The sequence below is a fragment of the Hoplias malabaricus genome, chromosome 18 (genome assembly GCF_029633855.1).
Source record: "Hoplias malabaricus isolate fHopMal1 chromosome 18, fHopMal1.hap1, whole genome shotgun sequence".
In the NCBI taxonomy this organism is placed as follows: Eukaryota; Metazoa; Chordata; class Actinopteri; order Characiformes; family Erythrinidae; genus Hoplias; species Hoplias malabaricus.
Genome location: NC_089817.1, coordinates 23,989,930 through 24,017,195, shown reverse-complemented (window position 1 = coordinate 24,017,195; position 27,266 = coordinate 23,989,930). Strand labels below are relative to the sequence as shown.

General features: G+C 40.4%; 1 protein-coding gene across 3 annotated transcripts in view; it reads right to left on the bottom strand.

Annotated features, from left to right (window-relative positions):
- Positions 1-27,266, bottom strand: part of ttc28 (tetratricopeptide repeat domain 28) — a 260,887-nt gene that overhangs the window by 47,658 nt on the left and 185,963 nt on the right. For all 3 annotated transcript variants that reach the window (XM_066650646.1, XM_066650647.1, XM_066650648.1), the window contains one exon: positions 8,917-9,424. In XM_066650646.1, the coding sequence (XP_066506743.1) occupies positions 8,917-9,424 (508 nt within the window). The remainder of the gene's footprint in view (positions 1-8,916; positions 9,425-27,266) is intronic.

Here is a 27,266-nt window from a genome sequence, read left to right as displayed (position 1 = left end):
GAAGTTTTTGTTGACTAAAATTAGGCTAAATCTAATGATAATTAAATGACTAAAATGAGATGAAAACTGAACAAAAATCAGCTGCCAAAACTATGCAAACAAGACAACAAACATTACTGCCACTAATCACAACACCCATCTCACACGGCACTGAGTTTTAAATATGAGAAAAAGACAGAGTTGTACATTAACCAAAATCTTGTCACTCTACTACATAATATGATGCATAAGTAGATCTGCCAGCAAAACACATCTGGAAAAAAAATCTGTTTACATTTGTTCAGTGTTATATTAACTACAAATCAACTCTCTTCTCTCTGTCTAAGACTATTAAAAAGACAAGGCATGTTTGTGTGGGTTTATTTATTATTCTAATCACAAAATGTGTGATTCATGGTGACATGCAATTTTTTCCCCCAAAGATGAACTATACGTGAACTTATTTAAAAAATGGGGTGTTGTTGCTCTCTCTGAGATTGCAGTAATGTTCAGTTCTAGTCCCTATACAGTTTTGTGTATATTAAAGTATTGATTCACCTGATGAATTGCACATTATTTGTTTAAGGCCTTGAAAAACAGAGAAAATAATTCTAGAGTAAAGCTTGTGAAGAGGGTTGGATTCATTCTGTCAGTATGGACTTTGACCACTATTCCTCTGTTGATGCATTTAAACACTATTAAGAACACAAAGACAAGCTATATGAATGCTTTTCAAATATCATTGGTTCATATCACTTCAATGCCATAATACAGCTCCTTCAGGGGGAAGGGGATGTCTGGAAAGCAGAGTCTGCCTTTTCATAGTTGGAGTATGAGGATTACTAGGCCACCTGTGGACACAGCAGAAATGCTCCAATTCCCATCCGTGGGGATAAATCCCCAGAGATCTAGGTGACAGCACACAGGCGGAGCAGGTTGGGATGCTCGCCAGAGGTTAGTAAGAAGGTTAAAATTGTCTGAACAAGGTGGTGCTTTCGCCATGTGGAGAATATGAATGAAATATAAAAATATAAAAAAATATGATATATATATATACACATTTTTTTTGGCCTGAAGCTGCAGGAAGGAGGCTTCATAAAACCCTGACTCCTTTTGCAAAAGCAGATATTGGCAACTCAGCTTTGATGCTCTGCTATGTGGACCTGGAATAGGGCAGTCCTTCAAACAAAAATTAAAAATATTGCCTTCCCCAGGCACCAGAGCCATTTGATATCACACGAAATCTAGTAATTTAAGCTTCAAATGGGCTACTCCCCATCCCGGATGACTATAACTTCTCTCATTTCCTAAGCAAACGTCCTACTTGAACTCATTACATAGCTGTCGTATTTGAAGCATTATCCCTCCATTAAAAAAAGGGCCATGTTCTGAATTAATTAGCTGGAGAGTTGACTCCTCATCAAAGCTTTAGGGCTCCCTCGACATGTATTTGACAACTTTATGAAAATAGATCAAACCAAAACTCATTATATTTGCGACATGTGTTAAATTCTTAACATTGCACCTTTAATAATGAAAAGCATTTCCATTATTAACATCAACGCAATGCCTGTGTGTTTCTTTGAATTGTGAGGGTGAACATTTCGAAACCATTTTATTGAAACTTATTGGTTCTTATTCCTTGAAACAAAGTCAAAGACTGTTCTTCGAGTCTGCACTCTTCTCTTCTGTGTATGAAGCCTAGTGCTGTTGCTTTATGAACTGCTTGGGTCCACTGCCAAGCAGAACTGAACGGATTCCCAACACAAGAATGCATAGTAATAGACTCAGTTGCGCAACAAAGTGGAGTTAGTGGCATCAACATAGCTTAAGATAAGCTAGGGGCATGAAAGTATTCGGTTCCTACTGATTAGATCCTGTGATCAAAGAGATCTAAGTTAGGCTCTCCAAACAGCGGTGCATGATCAGAACTCACCACGTCTGAAGATCACAGATATTCACATACTTCAAATTTTCTGACATGAATACTGTGAGCAGTCCAAATATAAGTGTTGTTTTAGAATGTGTTTCTGGTGATGAGATACATGTACAGTGTAAACAGAAATACATCAGCTAGCAAGCAATTACTGCAGCTGCATCACAAAGACCTCTCCACTGATGGAGTTTTAATGAGTAAATTACTATATTTAATACGGACTAAAGCATTGCTAACACACTGATTAAAGCACAAAAAAAGTTGTTTTGTGTGAATTCCTTTATGTTTTCAGGTTAAAAAAAATGTGTAGGCAGTGTGTGCATATCCTGAGCCCTCAACACCTAATAAACAAGTCAGATTATGACAACCACACCAGGCTACATGCAACCATTTCTGTTCTTCTCCAAGGCAGCAACCAATTGTAAAAGGGCTTTAACTTTTAAGTTTTTAAGAAATCATTTTTTAAAGGAAAAATATACTTTGGAAGAGATTTGATATTATATGCTATATATGATTTTAATGCTGTTTTTAATCTGTGAACTAAAAGTGGCTTGGAATAAAATCTTTTTACATTGACTTCCATTGCAAGTTCCGAAGTTTTTTTTTCTCTTGTAAAGTTACTATTATGATTTTAGATTACAATTTTTTTGCAATTCAAAGCAGTAATTCTGTTTTCTGTCACTCTTTCTAATCCTCTGTTATTCAGACACATCATTAAGATTTTAAACACACACCACAACATATCAGTACCTCATGAGTCAACAACCGCATAACGGAATTGACCGGTTAATGGAAATTTGTCATAGCAACTGAGAACTTTAATTCCTTCTAAGCAACAAATTACACCTGTGTTTAGAGTAGTTTGGGTTAGTGGAAATAAAACATCAACAATATACACGTAGAGGTGATTTTTAAGTGGGAAAGTAAAATGTGATCTGATCACATTACGGACGTCAAAAACAAAACAAAAGGAACCTGGACAAAATATCCAGATTCAATCCAGACATACAACAAAACAGCTTCTGTGTGTTTTCATTTCCTCACATCTGCCACAAAAATTCTCGATCAATGCTCTGCTACCTCTGGACGTTCCTTCTCATATCATTCCACCTCATCATTTATACTAACCATCGGGCAGCAGCTGATCACCACGATGTTTCAGGAAAAGGTGAGGGATAGAAGAGAGAAGACATCCATCTTAGAAGGTGTCAACACAAAAGCTGTTTTCCTCTGTTATGACTCCTGCCTTTCTCCAGCGCTTCCTGCCTTGGCTCATTCTATTGAAAAGCCTGACAACTCAGACATTAAACAAGACGCTATATTCCATCATGTGATTTATAGCACTCCGCAAAGCTTGGGGGAGAAATAAAGACAAACAAATGGCAGACTTGTTTACATTGAAATCCTTGAAAAGTCTGGGCTTTGTTTGGCTTCAAGAGAATGGTAAGGTAAATTGCATTTTGATTGACAGCTGTGTCTCCTTGCTAGATAGATCAAACCGAGCCTAACCCTTCCCAGCTTCATAGGGCTTGGTATTTCCTATATATCGTCAGCACAACAGAACCTGCAAACTCTTCAATCTGGGTTGAAATATATACCATTTATGTTACTGCCAATCTGCTCCACATAAAAAAAAATGTCATGCTAGAAATCACATAGAATAGCTCCCAGCAAACCTCCATTTAACAATATTATCTCCTTAAACGGTGAACCATTTCAGAAGATGCCAGAATTTGCGCTATTTTACTTTGGCCTGGTGCTGCACTTACATTGCTGCAGTGAGCTGGAGACTGCACTAAATCCAAAATCCACAGAAGCAGCGCCTCAAACACTCTCACTGGATCCAAGTGGAATTCTGTGGCTAGCTTGTCAAAGCATCCGAAAAGCGGTTGTGGGACAAAACAGAGCTAATGAGTATATAATGTCGTATCAAAGAGGGAATAACCATGTCCTTCTGTGGCCTGTTTGAGTGGGAGGGATGTTACGACACTCTTCGTATTATGTTGTGTATCAAGTGCCAGGTAAACAGAAAGTATTTGTGTGTTCTCTTGTGGAAGAGCTAGACAAAAACAGACTGGAGAGTGTGAAGCAGCGTAATGATTGTGGACGGCTCCTACAGGCTCTCAGTCTGGACAGCAGTGCCTCCTGTTACCGTCCACTCAGCAATAACATCCAGAGATCCAATTCGCCACACTCAGGGCTCGAATATCGCCCGTCCCACTGAACCCAAAACGCCTGTGAATAAAACATGAGCGGTTATGGAGCTGGGGGGGAGACGGTTCTCTTATGTTTCCTACCTGAGACTCAGAGAAAGGTAGGATCAAATCTGAGCTCACCGATAAATCTTTATCACCGTCTCTGGGGCTAGTGTTTGTTTCAGCTTGAGGATTAACAGAGCTGCATGCAGCTGAAGTGGTTTTCCACTCATAATGGGTGGCCTGACACATGAAAACTGTTTATGTATTACATTTTGCACATATGCACATATGTAAATGAACAGAAATTATATACACAAGTGATAACAACAGCTAGAGGGTAAAGCCTCTGTTCAGTCAACTCTTGCTGTTCCATCGATAAATATTTGCTTCTATTTTTTTCCTTCAATCCCCCCTTTGATGCTGCAATCAATTTGTTCATTACTGTTGCCAAGCAGCTGTGTTGTAGGCACAGTGTGCAATCATTAATTTTATAAGTGCTGCCATTCTTTCCCAGCACCCTGCTATTGACCATTCTGATCAATAGAGTTTCAGGCTCACACAGTGTGAACCGACAGAGAGCCTGCTCAGTGAGAGAGCAGGGAGAGCAGTGGGCAAGCCATCTCATCTCTAGCTTTACACTTGAATCCACTGTAAATTACAAGGACTTATCCCTATAGTCACTGTAATGGGATTAAGCCCATACAAAGACCATGAAAAACTGCAGGTAAAACACATTTTCCCTTTAGACTTTAGTTTAGTCACTAATATTCCTGTCCCTGAATGCGAACAAATCCTCACAGCAATGGTGTAAAACAGGGGTCTTCAAGCATTTTAACCAAAGGGCCAGCTCACTGTTTTTCAGTCTTTCAGGGGGCTGGACTGAGGCAGAATAAGAAAACAGAGAAAAACGGTTTATCATGTCATAAAGTCATAATTATTCATTCATTCATTCATTCATTCATTCATTATCTTTAAGCGCTTATCCAGTTCAGGGTCACGGTGGGTCCAGAGCCTACCTGGAATCAAGGCGCAAGGCGAGAATACACCCTGGAGGGGGTGCCAGTCCTTCACAGGGTAACACACACTCACACATTCACTCACACCTACGGACACTTTTGAGTTGCCAATCCACCTACCAACGTGTGTTTTTGGACTGTGGGAGGAAACTGGAGTACCCGGAGGAAACCCATGCAGACACAGGGAGAACACACCAACTCCTCACAGACAGTCACCTGGAGGAAACCCACGCAGACACAGGGAGAACACACCAACAGACAGACAGTCACCCGGAGCAGGAATCGAACCCACAGCCTCCAGGCCCCTTTGAATATTTTGAATATTTCAAGAATGTCACTGTGAAGTACCGGACAGAATTTCGTTTCACTTGTGGAAATACATCGTGTTTTTACGAAAAAATGTGTGTGAGGTGCAGGGAAACATACTTCTTGCTGAAAGGCACAGATACTGAATCTCCAAAAACAGATGGATTCAAGTGTCCCTAAAGTGCTGTCAAACCCAGTGGACAGGGTTTTGTTTTTTTTTCCACTCCACATAATTAATGTTAGTACTGTTAGTTCAAAGATGTAAAATGTCCAGAGAAAATGCATTTTTGCTGTAGTTAAAGTGGCCAGGCAGGTGTCAAATATTTTTGCGGTATAGTGTACGTGTACTAAACGTTTTAGATCAAAACCTGTCCGTCTCTGGCACTGATAATACCCCAGCCATGGCATATACCCTATGGAAAACCTGTGGGATCAACTGAAGTGAAGAAGCTATATGTGAGAACCAAAGACTCTGACGATATAGGAAGAGATTTTAGATGTAGGTTTTTTTCCTTTTTCAAATCCCTTGATACACTCATCAAATCCAACAACAGATTCATGGCTGTTATCTTGTGAAGATTCAGAGCTGTTAGTTTGGCCAAAACAGTGCATACAAAATAAAAACTACAGGGCTGCTAGTAATTGGTGTGTACTTTGAAGGAAGTGTATTTTTTAGTGTGTGTTTTTTTTTTTGTTATTTTACATTTTCTACAGCTATTTTTACCACAGAGTATGGTTGGATGTCTCTTGTATTTTTAGAAAACCCTCCAGATGATCAACAACAAACCCTTTAACCGCTCATCTTTGTCAAGGACGCCTATAACCTTGGAGGGCACTTGAGCAATTGTGTTTTCACAAAACACAACAGTGTTTTCAAAACAACTCAAAGAAATCAATTAATCTTTTTCTTCTGATTAAAATGTTCCAGGAATTTTGGACTGAATGAGTGTTCAGAAAATGCAACTACAAAAGGAAAACAAACTCAGGAATTGCACTAAAGACTATCAAGTCAGAGATGTGCACTGGGCATTTTTCCTCGTTCTGAAAAGCTCTTATTTACATAACAATTGACCTGCAGTCATTCCAGATGTAGCTGTCTTTGCTTCCTGTAATCTGGTGCACCTACTCTTTATTTTTTTTTCAATGGCAACATTTTTCTTTCGAGAGTTGATCTATTCATTTGGGAGAGTGCACACGCCTCGGATCAAATTGATGGAGCTAGTGTCAGGCTGGGAGAAAGTATTAGTGAAGCACTAGAAGTCAAAGTGAAGGATTGGAGGAGCTTGGAAACACTCGGTTTTGATGGGCTCCATTTGTCCTGCACTTACATTGCACACACACTTGTACAATCTAAAGAGATGCAACGTCTGACATTGGGAGCGCTAGGAGGAGCAGAGAAGAGCTAAAGTGTGTGCACTGGGTGGGTATTCATCAGAACTACGCGTCCTCAAGGTCACTAGTGTACAACAGGTCATTATTACCAGGTTAACAACATTAATAAATTCATTCCGTGTTTCACACACCTCCAGGCACTACATAATTTAATGCTTTTGCAGATCTTATTCTTAAGTTACGCATTTAACCCTTTGTGTGTTCTGTAGAAATGTAATAAAGATTTTTAAAAATTTGGTCAAAATTTCTCAGAAACCCACTCAACCCAGTAATTCATCTGAAAGCAAGGCTATTTATAGGAATTTTAATATAGTTCCACTGCTCTACAGCCCAGTGCAGTGGGGACTTTATACTTCTTGCTCATGCTTGGGACTGAGCATGGTGACATCAGTCTCCTGAAGCATCTCCCGAGAATTCAATGCTGTTAGCAATGCTTTTCCATGGAGATTACACAAATGAGTTGAGCTCAACACTTGTGTCTACACGTTAAATTTCATGAATGCATAATTAGAAAAATGGTAATTATTTAAAAAAGAAAAACTAAAATGAGTAGTCTTTAAAAAATATAAAATCTTGAAACTGAACAGCTTTGAAAATATTTTTATGTGTGCTACTGTTTTATTGTTTTTTTTTTATTTGTCTGTTCCATATTCTCAAATACATATTATGAATTTGGCAAGTCTGTCTACAGTATGGGCAGCACGGTGGTGCAGCAGACAGTGTTGCAGTTGTGTGTTCAACTCCTGCTCCGGGTGACTGTCTGTGAGGAGTTTGGTGTGTTCTCCCCGTGTCCACGCGGGTTTCCTTTGGGCGCTCTGGTTTCCTCCCACGGTCCAAAAGCACACAGTGGTAGGTGGACTAGCGACTCAAAAGGGGCCATAAGTGTGAGTGTATGAGTGAATGTGTGAGTGTGAATGTGAGTATGTGTTGCCCTGTGAAGGTCCTCCTCCAGGGTGTGTTCCCACTTTGCACCCAGTGATTCCGGGTAGGCTCCGGACCCACCTGGATAAGCAGTTACAGACAGTGAGTGAGTGTCTACAGTATATTTAATTGCTTGAAGTATATGTACCAACATGTAATGTGAAACATACAATTTCTCATCATACTCCCTTCCCATCACAGTTCACAATGTAGTATTTGGACAAATCCAAAAATGTACAAAATTCTGTAACACTGCACAGGCATAACATACTGTCAAGGCTGATGCAGTTGTTTACATTTTCTCTTTATTCAGAAGTTGTTTTTGCTGTGTTTTGTTCAGGTTAGTTGACTGGCTTTATCGTCAAGAAAACAAAAAATGCTATTTCTTGTTGCCATTGAGCAGAAAGCACCATCAACTAAGATTTGAAACTGTACTTTCTGAACTTCAGAATCCATCCCACAGCTGCCATGAGCCATCCCATCAGCAATAAAGACAAGTGAAGTCCCGGCACTGCCAAGCATACATGTCCACGCCGTCATGTGTCATGGATGAGGAGCTCGGCTTTGAACCACGAATAGTTAACTTTTTTATTATTCACATTTAACTTTGTCCATTCCTCTGGTATGGGTTAATCTTTCATTCACATTCTCACAAGTCTTTGTGTGGGCTTTCTTTTCTGTAGTCTTCTAGTAGTTTACTTTTTTTTTTTCGCTAGGCCCTCTAAGGTCATGATGGAATACTCTGTTCTTTGACAGACTGGCACAGCTGTCAACACATCTGCCTATATCATTGGTGCTGTTCTTGATTTATTCAACATTTTTTTTCTGTATCGCACAAGATAACCTTCAGCTATACACTAGTGTGTCCTTTTGTGTCCTTTCAAGTTTTGCTGTTTGTTATTCCTATACTTTCCAGTGAAACTATTTTATATATTTAAAACTTACTAACATTTTCAACTTCACAATAAAATATAAATGACTGGTACTGAAGGAAAGTGTAATAATTATAGTTCTTGGATCCTTTAGTCCTGCTTGGAATTACTTACTTGTTCGTTTTCCTATAAACATACTCTTTATTTTACTTTTATGCAAACAAAACTACACAGTGACTAGGTACTGCATGTGTAAGACAGATTCAGTTACGCCTCAGTGTAATAAAAGTGCTCACCCAGGTTAGAGGAGGCGCGGCCTTCTGCGGCTCGGTCCTTCAGGCCCTCTGCGATGCTGAGCTGCTGTTCGTGGTACTGCTTGGCCCGCTCCAGGTCCTGCATGCAGCGGGCAGCATGGCCCAGGCCAGCATAGGCCCGCATCTCGATGGCCTTCTCCTCCAACTCCTGAGCTAGCTCCAGCACGTGTGTGTGGTAGGACATGGCCTTGTCGAAGTTGCGGCGGTAGTGGTAGGCACTGCCCAAGTTACTGTAGGCACGCGCCTCCTCACGCTTATCTCCCAGAGCCTTGGCGATGCCCAGGTGCTGCTCGTGGCACTGCACGGCATTGTCAAAATCTCCCATGGCGATGTAGACAGCACCCATGTTGCCCAGCTCTCGAGCCTCTGCCAGCTGGTCTTTGGACTGCTTGGCAAGTAGGACGCACTGCTTGTGGCTGGCCAGGGCGTTGGGGTAGTCGCCGATGGCTGTGTAGACATGGCCCAAGCTGCTGAGGGCTGAGGACGCTGCCTACGAGGGAACACACATAAGATTTGATTGTTAGTGTTGTTGATTTGGCAAGAGAACAAAGAGGCTGTTGTGTCCGAAAATACTGCTCACCCCAAATGGTCTTCTATTCACTTCAAAGCAAACGAGTACTATGGGTGAAATATTCCTTTAAAATCAGAAATACTAAAGTAAACATGAACAATTATCAGCGGTAATTTCTTCTGTGTTGTTAAATATATAGGAATAAAAGGTAGATAGACGTCTAATAAAGCTGATTGAATGGCAGGATAAAACTATTTAATATTATCATTATTCTCTGCCTGCTGGAGCATGGAGATCTTATTAATCAGGATCTAAGATGTTTTCAAAAGTCTATAATATATTTTTAAACAATTGAATATAAACATGTATTAACAAGGACTAAGGGCATGATTTCAGGCTAAAATAGGACACTGGTGAAGGAATAAAATCAGGCATAAACCACTGTCCCTTTTACAAATCCTCTTGACCGCTCCGAGTACGCTGAATGAAGCAGGCATGTGTCCTACAAAACCGAAAAGACCCCGTTTAGCTCCCAGAGACCCACATTCAGTGGAAGCCCATTCGATTTCTGTGCAAGGTGCAAACAAACCCCTCTCCAGTGGCCTGCAACATACCCTGGCTCTCCTGTAGCATGCACAGTGTCTTCACACCAAGTTGTGCTTCACACAGTGTAAAGCCTTTAATTGAATCAGGATTCTCAAGGGTTAAGAGGATTGTTAGGCAGGCACACACACACACACAAACACACTCACACACTCTCTCACACACTGAATGTGCTAAAAGCCCTGAGTGGGGCTTCTCTTAAGGATCACATGATCGAACCCAGGGGACCACAAGTGCTGCTGGGGATTGGAGGATGGGAGTAAAAAGAGCGGTTGGAGATGTTAAAGGGTAGGAAGGGCATTTATATTTTACACAACACTCAGTTTTCCTGGATTGAGTTTGTTTGCAAAAATTCCACATACAAGCTGTAGGAGGACTTTTGTCTATTTGATAATTACCTATTCATTTTATGGTACAAATTAGTAAAAATACAGAAATCTTTTTAGATTAAATCAAAACAAGTAAATTTATTACAATACATGCTGTAAGCTGGAAAATAAACAGCCACGTTTGCTTCTTTTTCTTCTGTTCCACCTGGGATTAGACTGCAGCTGTTACCGAATCAGACAAATGCATGGGCTTGGTGGGGCGTGGCCAGCAACAGCTTATTTGCATAAAAGTGACAGAGCTACTAAACAGCGCATTTTGAAAGGGAGTGAAACTGGCAAGAACACAGCTGGTGATATCTCTTTATGTGAGAGTGATTTTGTGCAAGGAACTTCATGAACATGTTTTGTTTTAGCACATAGACCTATTCTAACTTGTTTAAACAGAGGTGTAATATGTCCCCTTTAATATCTGATACATCTGACCAAGGAAGTAGAGGAATGAAAGAGCAGCAAGAGGTGGGTGCCCAATCTATGAACTACCTTAGACTATGACTAAAAATGGGTGGTGATCAAGGGACTTCAATAGGATAATCTTAGCATGTTGCACTAGGCATTTATGATGTATAATTCATATTCATTAAGGACATATGGCCTTTTACATTCCAGTTATGCCACTGTCCAGCAGGACTTCAAGTGGCCCCAGATGGGAGTCACTGGAAACACTACCTCTGGAGAACAAAAGGTAAAGAGGTTTGGTTTGAGCGCTAAAGCTCAAGCTAATCCTGGTGCTGAGTGCTAGGCCAGCCTTAGCTCCACTCACTCCCAATCTCTGGGCACTGCCTGGAACCAATTACCTGCAGACATAAGGGCTTCCAGCAGTCGGCCCCAGTTTAGAGCGCCGGCGAGATTTGACGCAGGGGGATACGCAGAGGCAATTACCCTCCATCAGGAGCCTGGGCTCGTCCTGGTCGCAGATAGCCTATCAGGGCCAGTGCGAGTTCACAGGCACCATTTGATTCCTCACTGCTGCATACCTGCTTGGTTCATCTCTCAACATGATAAAAGAACAAAAATCCTGCCCGACTTTCTTCGCTCATGTTACTGGCTTTACAGACTAAAGTGAACCAAATATCTGAAGATACTTTCTTTGAAAATCTGCTTCTTTACTGAAGTGTAAATGCAGGTCAATAAAACCGACTGTTAATAAAATTCCAGGAATGCATCTATATCATGGATAGAGGACTTATGTTGCTTTGAAGTTGCTTTGTATTATAATGAAAGTATACCTCCACTCAATAGGTTCTTAGAAATATATATTCATTCAGAATCACTGGGTGTGCTCCGGACACACTACGACCCTGATCTGGATAAGTGTTTTATATATATACAAATACATTCATTCATTATCTGTAACCGCTTATCCAATTCAGGGTCACGGTGGGTCCAGAGCCTACCTGGAATCATTGGGCGCAAGGCATTAATACACCCTGGGGGGCGCCAGTCCTTCACAGGGCAACACAGACACACACACGCATTCACACATACGGACACTTTTGAGTCGCCAATCCACCTACCAACGTGTGTATTTGGACTGTGGGAGGAAACCGGAGCACCCGGAGGAAACCCACGCAGACACGGGGAGAACACACCAACTCCTCACAGACAGTCACCCAGAGCGGGAATTGAACCCACAACCTCCAGGTCCCTGGAGCTGTGTGACTGCGACACTAACTACTGCGCCACCGTGCCGCCCTATACAAATGTATATAAATAAATTTTTTTACACTGACTTCCATTGAAAGTTAAGGTTTTTTATACATGTAAAATTACTATATTGTAGATAAATGTTTTTCTTTGGGCAGCAACAACATATGATTTGAGATGAAGTAAAATTACTATCACTTTATGAGTCTGTTGAACATTTATCTGCAACCAATTTCTACAAGGGACATTACACAGGCACTACACCTCTGATTCTAATATCCAGAGGAGGTACAATATCCAATAACTTCATGATTTCAGGCTGGATACCACTTCAAACATCACCCCAGTCAATGCACAGAATACAGCAAAACAACAGAGGCAGATCCCTGTCAGCTCTGAAGAAAAATATGTGCATTTTGAAAAGCCAAAATCTCAAACAACAGTACTACAGTGCAAAGAATAACTAAAAATTTATATAATTGATATCCTTGAATGAACTATCATACTGTTTTTGAAGATGCTGTATTTGGCAGGAGATACTGTAGACTAAACACTGTAATCATTTCAGTATTTTCAATACATTGTTATTTAATACAATAATTAAAATTATTTTATATAAAACATTTTCCTCTATTGATCAGGACTATATCGATACAAACTGGACACTACAATCCTGAACACAAAATTCTCTTCAACTCAGGATACAAATTAAAAAAAATTATTAATTAATGATAATTAAAAAAAAAAACAACAACAACAGGATTTGGGCTAATATTGAGACCCCATATGCTGTGGTGTGTCTCACAACAATAAACTATTCATCTCCAACCAGGCCCACAATCAGAGATCTGTGGAGTGGTTACCTTGGAAACCCGACTGGATTTCTGTTAGGGGCTGTTAACTGGGAGAGCCAATTTTCGATAAAGGCGGATTTAACACCCTCTTTCCCTGTTTCCCTAAGTCAGCGGCTCATCTGTGTGTGTGTGTGTGTGTGTGTGTGTGTGTTTGTGAGGGAGCGTGTGGGTGTGTATAAGCATGCACATGTGTGAAGGCTCTCGCTCTCTCTCTCTCTCTCTCTCTCTCTCTCTCTCTCTCTCTCTCTCTCTCTCTCTCTCCCTGCTGAGAAAGGCTCGGATGGACAATTTTTTGATCGTGGCAAAAAGCTTTGTTCAGCTCTCACAGTGGGTCCACTTCTGGGGTCATGGATAAGTCCTGATAGTGGTCACCAATCTCTTTGAAATGATACTGCTGAGGGTAAGCACATAGCTATCAGCCAAGTTAAGAAGTAACCCACCTCAAACTGAACCGAGACAAATAAGAGTGATAGATGCCGGTGAACTCACTTTCATTAAAGGTAATGTCGATGATTCTGGAGAAGTCCTGTTCTCTCTGGTTTGTTTACATTCAGAAGCTCCGCCCAGATTTAGAGCCAGTTCCACCTTAAACAATCTTAAACAAGCAAAAATGAGCCAATATTACACACCTACTCCAAGCTTTTTACGTGTTCGGGGATCTCTTCACTGTCTGAACAACTCACAGATGCCATATATCTGCCATTAGCAGAGAGAGAGAGAAAACCCAGCATGTTTTTAAATCCAGTTCCAAACACTGGGGCTTTGTAAACACATTAGACCGGTTTCCAATACACAAACAGACTGAAGAGCAGCAAATGGTAAGGAAACATTTTTAGAACTTCATAAAAACATGTTTTCTTTTATTATTATAATTATTATTAATTTTGAGAATATTGCTTTTAATTCAACTTCTGGTTTTCTGCTTTTATTGAAAGTAAATAAAATAGCCATATTTCTGCTGTAGACACTCTCCCCAATTGTTCAGATGCTAAATGTGCATATGAACATTGTATCTATTGTATAGAAGGCTTTTACATGTGTCAATATTTTATCTACTCTCGTGGGCCACACAGATAAAGGCTCTCACAGCACGGTAAGGTCAATATTCACATGGCTGGCCTTTATATCCTCCCTCACAAAACTTCACGGCGACACAGACCATCAAGAAACAACTCAGTCATATCAGAGTGCCGGGCAGGAACAGCCACTAAAAGCAAGTCTTGTTGTTGTAGTTGAGAGTATGGAAAAAGATGACCAGCTCACATAGTCGTTCTTTAGATTTGCCTCATGGGGAAGAAATAGAAGGTCGGCTTTAGACCAAGCAGCTGACCCTCAAAGTTTCCATACATGGGAGTGCAAATGATATTGTCCTTAGTTCGCATTTATATTGTATTAATTGAAACTAAACTATACTGAATATAAATTTAAAATGGTCTGTTCATCATGAAGTAGTAACACTAGCTGATATTTTAACACTATTCCAGAAAATGAAAAAAAGTATATGGCTATTACAGAGTGTAGTGCACCCTTTGCTCTGCACACTTTGTTTGCTCCCTTTCACCTTGTTCTTCAAAGGTCAGGACCCTCACAGGATCACCACAGAGCAGGTATGACCTCGGCGGTAGGTCATTCTCAGTTCTGCAGTGACGCTGATGTGGTGGTAATAGTGGTGCAACAAAACAAAAAAGCAATACAGACAAAAAAGTCACGGTGCCAGAGAAGCAAGGATATACAACTTTCTCTTCCTTGCTTTGATTCCTCACTCTCCTTCCTGAGACTATCTTTATCTCTCTTTCCATCCTTCCTTCCTTCCGTCCTTCCTCCCTTTTTCCCATTATACTCTCTATACAAACAGTCACACACAGACAAACTGTCCGTGTTCAGAGTCCGGTCAAAAGACTCTTTGAGTAAACAGAGTTTGTTCCCTGGCGGGACACTGGTGTCCTCTGGCCCATTGGCAGACCCTCTTGTTTTTCTTGGGAGAGCATGAATCACCATCTCCACTCACATCCCATCACACACCAATGGCAAAGTCATCTGCGAACGAACAGGGAGAAGGAAAGTTGAGTCTGGAGAGGACACCTATAATTACACTACTGTTCCCATCTCCAACAGCTCGGCTTGATGAAGTCCATAACGGCCATTGCCAAGGAAAACAGAAAATCATGACATAACAGTCATTTCAGATTTCGCCCTTTGCTTTAAGCACTGTTAAAGAGATAGTTTAGAGACAAATCAGATTTACTGAAATGTCTCTTTAGTCCAAATGTTGTGTGTCTGCTGAGGAAAATATATGTATATATATAGAAGCCGGTTCCAGGTGCTTCACATTTAAAAAGGAACTTTGTATGTTCCCTTCTCTTTCACATTTCACATATGCAACTAAGTGATATATGGAATAGTCACAGACAGAGGGAGGTCTTCGAAAAAGCAGCAATGTTGATGTCTGCCCCCCTCTGCAGAGGGTACTCAAAGCCTGACAGACCGTCAGGGCTTTGGGCTGGATTTGAGAGGCTTTTGCTAAATTGGGTTTTCTAATGAGTGAGTTTTGCAATTTTTTTTAATTAATATTCACTCACAACCACACATTCTACCTTTTAACAGTGTAAAGGACTAAATGTCTTTGTCACGATAAAAAAAATGGTTTGTCATTATTATTGAATTTAAAAAATAATTCATTAATTTATTCACTTTTATTTTACCAACTTCAAGCCCCAGTCACATTAGAATTTTTGAATTTCTCTTTGCCTGTCGAAATGGGCGTGGCTGCGAGCAGAACCAGGAATCATCACAGTAAACAGTCCTCCATTTATTGTCAGCAGGATCACATTTGTAGAACGCTAGTTTTGTAACAGCAGTGGCAATGAGAAGCCCCCAGAAAAGAGTTTTGTTGGCTCTAACTTTACTGTCACTTGTGTCGTATTGTGTAATCTGCAAAGAGCTGTCTAATATCTCCAGTTGTGAAACATTCAGCTATTTCTCCAAGTTCACTCCCGGTCACATAGCAGTGCGGCAAATTGTTGGGAACACAAGTTTGCGTGTCTAATTTTACCCAAATTTAACTCAATGGAAAAAGTCGCAAGGTCAAATGAATGGAAATGAGTGGAATGTTTTGCGTGCATGAATTCACAGACACAAACCCAGTGTGACCACAGCTAAAGGCATCTTTTATAACTTTGCTTCTTCCATAAAATTGCTTGTAAACTCACTGAAGAAAAGTAAAATGATAGTTTGAACCATTACAGGACACTACAAATGTTAAGTCTACATAAATAAATACATATATAAAGCAAGGCGGGAATATACACTGGAGGGGGCGCCAGTCCTTCACAGAGTAAATATATATATAGGAGAGTTGTGTATATATATATATAAATTATCCATAAGAGCTTCTCTCCAATCCATAAGAGCTTCTCTCTTCCTACCTGCAACTATAACATTCCCGTATTCTTTGGCCATTTAAGTCCTAACCCAAACCAATAGGATGGCTGTAGCCGCTTATGATCTGATCAACAACCTAACACCAAAGCTTAATCACTGGGTCTAGCCCTTGTGTACACTGCATCGCTAGCTTAAGCCCTCAACATGTCCAGAAGGCTTAACAGTGAAGTCTGGCGTTTCAGACCCAAACTCCTCCAAGCTAGCTTAACAGCCCTCCCCTTCTTCAACAACCGTTGCTCCACACTGTCCTCACTGGTGACTAAGGCTGTAACAAGCTCTACCGGCATGCTCAGTGCTATCAGTTCAATGTGAACTTCCTGCTGTATCAGCATTACACTTTAAACCATTATAGGCTAGTACAGATAAACCCATAATGGCCAGAAGAGGCCACTGATGAGTCCACAAAACAAACAAATAAAAGAATCAATGTTCTTTTAAATACATATTTTCAAACAACCTGCATGCAATATAAAAAAATGTAAAATGATCACAAAATGTAGTAATTATCTGCCATTTCAATATCATTTAAAAATAAAAAATATCATATATTTTATATTTTTCAATCAACTATTGCTTTTACATTTCAGGGCTACAACACAGGTTTCTACTGTTTTCTAACTATAAACCCTGAAGTGAAATGTTACTGAAACAGAACAAAACTACTTGCATGCAACTACCTGTGATCTTTACAAGAGGCTGCCGGTAATTGCAGCACCGTCTGTTCATTGCATGATTAATTCTGGGGTTATTGCTATTGATCGGGAAGCCATCAGAACGAGGGTGGGGAAATCCATAGAGCGGGAGTAGGAGGAAGCGGAGGGTAGGTGCTCCAAATTAGAAGGACAAATGAAGACGGCATTTAAGCACAGAACATTCGCAGCTCATTAGGTTTTTCGTTTATGGGTGGGGGGCACCTAACGAATTACTCACTTTAACTGATAATTACTTTACCAAATGAATGAACCATACCGTGTTATTATCGGGAAGAGACAGCTTTCTGTATGGGAAAGGGAGGGCAACAATTAATGGCCTGTTCAATAGAGACTTAAAGCAGATCAATAGAACATCTCCATTGGAGATCTATAGTGGGAAGGCTACATAAAGTGCATTAGTTGAAAAAGACAGGAACCCCGACAGAGAGAGGACGACGAGCTCATTAAAATCCAGAATGCTCTCTGCTGTGTGTGAGAAAGCCACAGATCAAACTGATGAGAAGCTGGAGAGCTCACTCAAATGAGCTATTTCACTATGCACTATGTAGTGAGTGCTGTAGCTCTGGAACAAAGCTGGTTTTGCAGAGATGGGTGTGCGAGCATGTGAAATACGATAATGTTTATAATTACAGTTTGATAATGAACATAATGCGAGTCGGTGTGATAGATGTAAACTGAGGAATATGAGCGAGGCTGAGAGCATCAGGGGTAGAGAGAGAGAGAGAAGGAGAGAGAGAGAGAGAGAGAGAGAGAGAGAGAGAGAGAGAGAGAGAGAGAAATACAAATGAGTGATGCGTATCACGTGGCTTGCTGCTGCGCTCGGTGGCACAACTCACACTCTCTAGACACTCCAGGGGGAAAACTACCCTCAGATCTGAATTTACCTCCAGGAAATTATTCTGACAGTAAATAAAACATCTCCAGCACAATAAATAGGAAGAAGACACAGAGGTGAAGACGGAAGAGCTGGGGACACACACAGTGAGAGAGAGAGTGAGAGAGAGAGAGAGAGAGAGAGAGAGAGAGAGAAAGAGAGAGAGAGAGACGGAGATGAGTCTGAGGGACAGGGAGAAAAAAAGGATGAGAGAGAGAGAGAAAGAGAGAGAGAAAAAGAGAGGAAGAGGAAGTCAGAGAGAATGATGAGTATCTGTGCTCCAGCCCAAGGGGCCGCAGTGGCAGTAGCAGGTTTGTGGAGTCAGGGGACGCAGAATGGAGAAATGAATTATTTAAACGGCTTTATTAGCATGTTCTTTAGTGATTTCTCTGGCTGGTTGTGTGGGTTTGTGCTCTACGCTCTCTCCTTGGGGGGGCCGCAGAGAGGGAATGTGCTCTGAAGCAGAAAAAAAAACAACTGCAACTCACATTCGGCATCGCTATAGGGCCCCCTCTGCCATTCTCCTCACACTAACGAACCCCTGGAAATGAAGCTAAACATGTGAGGAGAGGCTCAGACAAGTGTCTGCGGGGTCCCTTCATGACGTGCCACTGTCAATAACAGCCATGAAGACACTTGAGGATTTTCCTCAGGTAACACGACCACAGGTGTTAATTACTGTCAGCTTCCTATTAACACGAATGCCAAGCATAAAGATTGAGAAGAGTAATCAACACTGGTTTCTAGTGTGTGTCCAAATTTGTGTATAATTCAAAAAGTGATAATAAGTGAGAGGCGGCACGGTGGTGCAGCAGGTAGTGTCACAGTCACACAGCTCTAGAGACCTGGAGGTTGGGGTTCAATTCCCGCTCCAGGTGACTGTCTGTGAGGAGTTGGCGTGTTCTCCCTGTGTCCGCGTGGGTTTCCTCCGGGTGCTCCAGTTTCCTCCCACAGTCCAAAAACACACACTGTTAGGTGGATTGGCGACTCAAAAGTGTCTGTAGGTGTGAGTGTGTGTGTGAGTGAATGTGTGTGTTTGTGTCTGTGTTGCCCTGTGACGGACTGGCGCCCCCTCCAGGGTGTATTCCTGCCTTGCGCCCAATGATTCCAGGTAGGCTCTGGGCCCACCGCGACCCTGAACTGGATAAGCGCTTACAGATAATGAATGAATGAATGAATATTAAGTGACACTTCAGGTAAATACTAATGTAAGCATGTGATAAAGACTGAAGAAAAGAGAAGGTGGCTACTTTGGCTACTTTGAAGATTATTAAGTATAAAACACATTCTGGCTTGTTTATCACTTTTTTGTTTACTACACAAGTCCATATGTGTTCCTTCATAGATTAGAAACATCAGTGTTACTTGACTGTTCAAAGCCCTCAAGGCACATTTCACAATTGAAATAAACACTTTTTAAAAAACTCAGGTGACGTTTGCCTGCTAGTTACCCGCCTAATGTGTTTACGAAGTCCCAAGGTCCGCTTTGCTAGGATTTCTCTCTGTTAATAGAAGAGGCATCTGGAGTTTATTTTTTTAGACAACAGAGAGAACTCCAAACATTGATGAAAAGTCTGAGCTGAAATGAGGATTGCTCTATTCCTGCTCCATAGGTGGGTAATACTGACTCATATTTGTTGTTTCAGATCACTTTGAAATGGAAATGTCTCCAAATTCGGGACACGGCTAACTGCAGCTGGGTTTTTCTGGTCATCCACATAAAAACTGTCCGTTCAAACACACCATTCTACATTAATAAAAGTGGAGCTTAAAAGTGCATTTCCCCACAATCATAAATGATCCCTTTAGTGTCACTGCTGGGCTGAGAACAGTCCACCAACCAAAGATATCCAGCCAACACCATCCTGTGGGCAGCGCCCCGTGTCCACTGATGAAGGACTAGAGAACGACCAACACAAAAAGTGCAGCAACAGATGAGCTAATATCTCTGACTTTACATCTACAAGGTGGACCAATGAGGTAGGTGTGTCTAACAGAGTGGACAGTGAGTGGACACAGTGTCTAAAATCTCAAGCAGCACTGCTGTACCAGATCCACTCATATAACCACAACACACACTAACACACCACCACGTCAGTGTTACCACCACCCAAATCATACCTGATCTCTGTAGTGGTCCTAACCATTGAAGAGCAAGGTGAATTTGTAATAATAACAAAATAAAGTAAGCAGAGGGACCAGTCTGCACTACAAAGTGCTCTGGTATGGTGAGTGGAGCTGAAAAAATGAACAATGAGTGTAAATACAAGGTAGGTGTTTCTAATGCAGTGCCTGTTTAATGCATATCTATATACAGATATAATGCATATGCATGATAATTACATAAGTAGCACTAGTAAATATGGCACTAGTACAGATATGTAAAGTATAGCACTAGGCAAGAGTTGCAATGATCACATATTCAATCTAGAGTGCAGGGTTAAAGTGTAAGTGTCATAACAGCATCATGATCAGTAACGCTGCTTTTCATATTAGTGCATAGATATTCACTGCATATAAATAAACATGGTGATGTATACTGTAACGCATCATCGCTCAGACAGCAGCAGATCAGTAGTAGGGCTGTGCGATATCGTATCGTGTACAATAATAGCAAAGAAATTTTTTAAATGAAAACAAATATCTAAATTGTGATATTCTGACTTGTTTACATAATGACGCCATGCAGTTACATGTAAAATGGTGTACATTCATTACATGAGTCGTTTAGACAGTGAAGAATGGTCCCTAATTTGCTCCAGCAAGAGGCGTGACTTCAGTTGTGTGGAAGTGGTTTGGAAATAAAATATCAAATGTACAACACAACACTGTAATTATAAGATATGAAAGAAGCCTGTAACAACAAAACAGAAAACACAACTAATCTATTTCACAACCTCGAGCAGAGGCACACAATCGAGTACGTGGAAAACGCCACGAGGAGAGTTTAATAGGAAATGTGAGCTCTGACCCCGGCAGACAGACCACATGGACTATTCTGTATTTATTTTATTCAATGTCAGAATCTTGGTAATCTTGGTACGGTTGTTTACAAAATAAGCAAATGTTTACACATTAATTTGAATGTATGAAATTATTAGATTGTACTAAAATAAAATTGTATTAAAAATAATTTAAATAGGGCGGCACGGTGGCGCAGCAGGTAGTGTCGCAGTCACACAGCTCCAGGGACCTGGAGGTTGTGGGTTCGTTTCCCGCTCCGGGTGACTGTCTGTGAGGAGTTGGTGTGTTCTCCTTGTGTCCGCGTGGGTTTCCTCCCACAGTCCAAAAACACATGTTGGTAGGTGGATTGGCGACTCAAAAGTGTCCGTAGGTGTGACTGTGTGAGTGAATGTGTGTGTGTCTGTGTTGCCCTGTGAAGGACTGGCGCCACCTCCAGGGTGTATTCCCGCCTTGCGCCCAATGATTTCAGGTAGGCTCTGGACCCACCGTGACCCTGAACTGGATAAGCGCTTACAGATAATGAATGAATGAATAATTTAAATAAGATTAAATATAATTAAATATTGTCTATTGAATATAATTAATATTATTATAACATTTGAAATTAATAAAAGTATTTTTCATTGTTTTTTATATCACCTTATATATCGTTATCGCCAAAATACCCTGACATTTTGTGATATTATTTTAGGGCCATATCGCCCACCCTTAAACGTGATAAGCAAGTATGCAAAGAAACAGGTAGAGTACAATCTGTAATTGCAGAACTTCAAAGTGCTCCTGTATGGTCAGTCGAGCTGAGAGAATGAACAGTGAGTGTAGAAAACAAGGAGGTCATCATTATATTTTGATATGACTGTGTATACACGAATGTGCAAATGGAATCTCGCTGAATATGTTTTGAATAATGTCTTGAAAATTCGAATAACAAATCTGCCTCCAATGCCCGTCCCTGGTGTGTGGATGCCCATTATATGAAGAAGTCCTTCGTGTTGTATGGAGAAATCCCTGCATGCCTACTCCTCTTGCTCCAGTCTGTTCAGTATGCACTATGGTCCCCCTCTGGCTACTCAGTCCCCTGCTGGTGCACTCTTCTGATGCTGTCCATCACACCTGTCCCTGTGATGGTCCAAGCACAGCAGGACATGACAGCGGATCGATGAGCACATATAATGGCTGTAGTAGTGTCCTCTGCTCATTCTCTCCAATCTCCCCCCACCCCCCAATGTAGGATGCTCTGGCTCTACGTATCCTGCCACAATAGGCAGTGACACACAGTGCAGGTCAGTGGAATATGTTGAACATGATCATGCACATGATCTGGAGTACTGCCGTCCTGCATAATTCAGCCCCTTCCCTGACCTGAGTTCAACCCAAGAAGGGTTTGTTAATTAGCTGGTGGGCTAAAAACATTAAAAAGTGCAAGAGAACTGTACAAGTACAGAATCAAACGTTATTTAATTGCACCCATGAGCTTGATATCCCACATTCTTCCCCTGAGGCACACGAAGCACTACTGAATTTTCCAAACTGCCACTAACGCAGCAACACTGAAAAACTTTGGAGGAAAACACTAAATGCTGATCCTGTTAACATCTGCTTAATTCCTGTACTACAGTCAGATCATTGTCCACTGACACAACCTTTATTACTTAATCACATAAATTAAATGAGAAATAAATGAATATATCCTCTTATATTGCTTGTATTTCATCTTTGTCCAAAAAACTGTGTATCAATATGTAACAATTATTGCTGCAAAATTACTTGAAATATTTAAATTTTACACACACACACACACACACACACTCACACCTACGGACACTTTTGAGTCACCAATCCACCTACCAACATGTGTTTTTGGACTGTGGGAGGAAACCGGAGCACCCGGAGGAACCCCATGCAGACACAGGGAGAACACACCACACTCCTCACAGAAAGTCACCCGGAGGAACCCCACGCAGACACAGGGAGAACACACCACATTCCTCACAGACAGTCACCCGGAGGAAACCCACGCAGACACAGGGAGAACACACCACACTCCTCACAGACAGTCACCCGGAGGAACCCCACGCAGACACAGGGAGAACACATCAAACTCCTCACAGACAGTCACCCGGAGAGGGAATTGAACCCACAACCTCCAGGTCCCCAGAGCTGTGTGACCGTACTGATGGCGATGATCATAGGTATATTATACCTCAGGGATATATGCACTCTTCCATTTTGCACACATTGTATACTGTGTATAAATTATTAATGCATATATTATCTTAAATATATTATACATCATGCACATTTGTGTCTTTGCACTAAAGCTACAATTATGTGCTTCTGGTAGTAGATTCAAACTGCAGTCTGTTGCTTGCTCACTAGCTATTAATCCATCCATCCATCCATTCATCTATCCATCCAAACAATCAACCAACCAACCATCCATACTGGATAGCATTTCAATTATTTCCCAATGAGCCGGCCAATCTTTAAATTGTTGTACCACATGGGAGCACTACACCAATTCTTGATGCAACACCAAACAAATACTGACTAGAGCTCCATGCTAGACATATTTGAATGTGTTTATTTTTTGATTAAAATAAAAAATTCTAAAATACTCAAGAGAGTTGCCTTGTTCAGAGGTAACAGTGAAGAGCAAGGGCACTTGTATAACAGCTGTTCAAGATGAAACATGACATTGACATCCTTTCTGATGAGCATCAAGCAGATCTGAGGCAAGATGGGTGATGTTTTCCGAATAATAATAACAATAAAAAAAAGCGAGAGATAAAGGTGTGGTTACTTCAAAATGAACCAACTTTTGAAAACGACCTGTGTCAGAACTGTCAGCATTCATTTTATCATTTCTTCACTCCTGCGATAGCCAGGATTTTAGGTTAATAAAAAAAAGATTGTGGTTGGACAGAAAAATTACTTTTTAGTCCTAAGAGAACAATGCACAAGCCCATTTAGTTCAACCTTCAAAACAGCTAAAAGAAGAGAAGGCCTTGAAAGTAGGCCATGTTTCATAAAACATTTTGGTTTTGTTGTCATGTTAATTTCCTTAAGGTTAAGGCTACAGTAGAAGCTGAGAATGTGGTTTTCAATAACAAAATAAATTGCATCTCTGCAAGCTGGGATTTTCAAAGAACTATCTGAAACTGATCCACCTTGAAATTAACAAACAGCATACAACATACACTCTTTCTGATAATGATGGAACACGTGTCCCCAAAAATAGGAAAACGAGAGTGGGCTGATATCTAGTAACCAACCCTATGACTTAAGAATCAACACAATGTTTTTTTTTAAGTCCAAATGAGTTATTTATTTTCAGCTCTCTCGTTACAAAACTAGTGTGATATACATTTTGAAGTTCTATATGAATCAAGAAATAGAAGTGTTTTTATGCATCTTTTCTTTGTAACTATTCTCGTTTTTATCATTTAATACCAATCGTGCATTATACTTTCCCAGTGAAATGCAAAGAGTGCTTGAGTATCATTTGTATTTCACACCAACGTGTTATATACATGCCATACAAGTTTACATGTTTTATGTGCAATGTCTGAATGTAAATATACTTCAGAGTATTGCTGATCATATTTCTATTAATATAATATTTAGGGTTTTTTTCTGCTACCTATATTTATTGCGTGCCTTGCTATAGGTATACTGCTGTAACACTGTAAATGTCCTGGCTTTGAGACTATTTAGAGATTAACTTAGCTTAGCTTATCAGATCTTATCCTAGAAATTAAAAAAATAATAAAAATTCTATCACAATTTATGTCTTAATTTTGGTCGATATGAACACACAATATCCACTGATTTGTAAATATTAATAATTTTATACGGGATGTGGTGGGTGAGCAATTACACAATGTATCAAGGTAAGATAAGCCAAAACAAACACCTTAACAAAACTAGAAGTAGATTAGCACACTGGATGTCAAAAGTTCAACGAATCGACAGGGGGCGGGGGAAGGGCAAAGCTAATTAGCTGTTTCATTAGCAATTCATTAACCCCTCACCAGGTATGGTGCATCTGCATTTTCCTGAGGCGCACATGCATACACCCGCTTAGGCATGAGGAAGGGGATAGACGGCAGTGGGATGCCAGGCAGGGATAGCTCAGGTCCAGCCTTTTCTAGCTTTGGAAGTTCAGCATGTGCCTAAAATACTGCTGTAGTTACGAGTAAGAAAGTAGCATACATACTGCACTAGAGCAGACATTTATTAGTCATAAATAAGAAGAGCAGATTACAGACGTACTATAAATCTAAGATTACAATATATGTTAAAAAAAAAGATCACTGGATTTGGACCTACTTTTTATCTGCACTCATTGTCTGACTTATGTTTTTTGGTTTGTGCAGATCAGTAGTACGGCTGTGCGATATCGTATCGTGCGCAATAATAGCGCTGGTGAGTATACTGTAACTAACCATTGCTCAGAAAGTAGCAGATGAGTAGTTTCCTTACTTAGCACCACTGGAGGCTGAACTCAAATCAAAGCCATGAAACTCAGACAAGTAATAGATTAGAGCTTCTTTCCCACTGTTCTAACACAGGGTAAGATCACTGGGGAATAGGTGACCTTTTGAAGCATTCAGAGCTTGCAATTAGCATCAGTGTGCATAGCTTGCCTGTAATTAGATCAATGGGTGTGATTTGATTTTCAGTGAAAGGTAACGAATCAACCAGAGTTTTTCCTCTGCCCAGGGGCTCAGCTGGGATGAGTGTGAATGTGCAGCTTTGCCATCACGACATTGATGAATGCAAAATGCAAATCCTTTGTTTCACAAAACTGTTCATACTCTGTTGAAAAAAAAGAGGCAGCACAAAAATGAAAAAGTTACCAAATGGACATTTTTAGACATTTAATGGAGAAATGTACAGATGAGATTTGGAGTGTAGTACTAAAATCTTGTGACTGTGGTGTGATTCCCAAATACTGGAAATACATCATAATAACGAATGATACTGCATGAGCCAGGGTTCACTTTATGAGTTTGGTTTCCTCAGGTGTTTCTTTGTAGTAATCTCTTAGTAATGATACTTTTCTAGTCACATATTTATGTCATTAAAAGGTTGGACCTACTTTTTCTGGAAAGCTGCCTCTTACTGCTTTTACAATTTCTCATTAACAACACTAACATACAAACAAACCTCATTTCCAGAAAGTTGGGACGTTTTGTTAAATGTAAGAAAATGATGTAACACAGGTTTACCTGTGTTACATCACCTCTTCTTTTAACAACACTCTGTAAACCTTTGGGAACAGAGGAGAACATTTGCTATATTTGTGAAAGTGAAACGTATTCTCATTCTTGCTTGATATAGGATTTCCGCTGCTCAATGTTATAGTAAACTCAGCAGCTTGGGTCTCTGCTATAGTGTATTTGTTTCATAATGAGCTTGTTGCTTTTTTTAGTGAGTGTCAGGTCTGGTCTAGTTTAGCACCTGGACTCTGTTACTAAGAAGCCATGCTGTTGTAATACATGTAGAATGTGGACAGGTTGCTCCCCCATACCAACAAGGATGCTGGTTTTCAAACTGTGTTCTTACAACAATCTGAATGGTTCCTCTCCACTTTAGCTCAGATGCATCATCCATGATTTCCCAAGAAGTATTTCAAATTTTGATTCAAACCACAGGACACGTTTCCACTTTACGTAAGTCCATCCTAAATAAGCTCAGGCCTACAGAAGGTGGCAGAATTTCTGGTAGCTGGTTTCTTCTTTGCATTTTTGAGATTTAAAGTGCATTTGTGGATGCAGCAATGCACTGTGTTAACAGACAGTGGATTTGGAAAGTGTTTCTGAGCCCATGTAGTGATCTCCACTACAGAAACGTGTCTGTATTTATTCAGTTTCAATGTTGGTTTTGGGTCTTGTTCGTTGCACAGAGAGAATTGTCTGGACTAGGCGAATCTTTAAATGATAGTGTGTAGCATTTTACAACTTTACCATACTTTTTCACTTTTTATGGAACGACTTGCTGGCATCAAGTTCAAAATTAGCATTTTGAATCAGTTTCAGCATTTAAAGTAATATCTTTATATTTTTTTCATTAAATACAAGGTCTGTGTTTACTTATATTTTGCACAACATACAAACATTTCTGGACATGGGGATAGTAAAGAGCTATAGAGATGAAATCATCTGTAATATGTAAATTAAATGCTAGTCTCTCTACCAACATTACTTTAGTCTCTTACAGGCGTATTTATCAACCTCGATTTGATTTATGATCATTTTATGATGTCTCCTCATGAACACGTCTGCCTAGACAGGTGGGAGCTGGCCTTAATCAACACTCATCCTCCTTGATAAA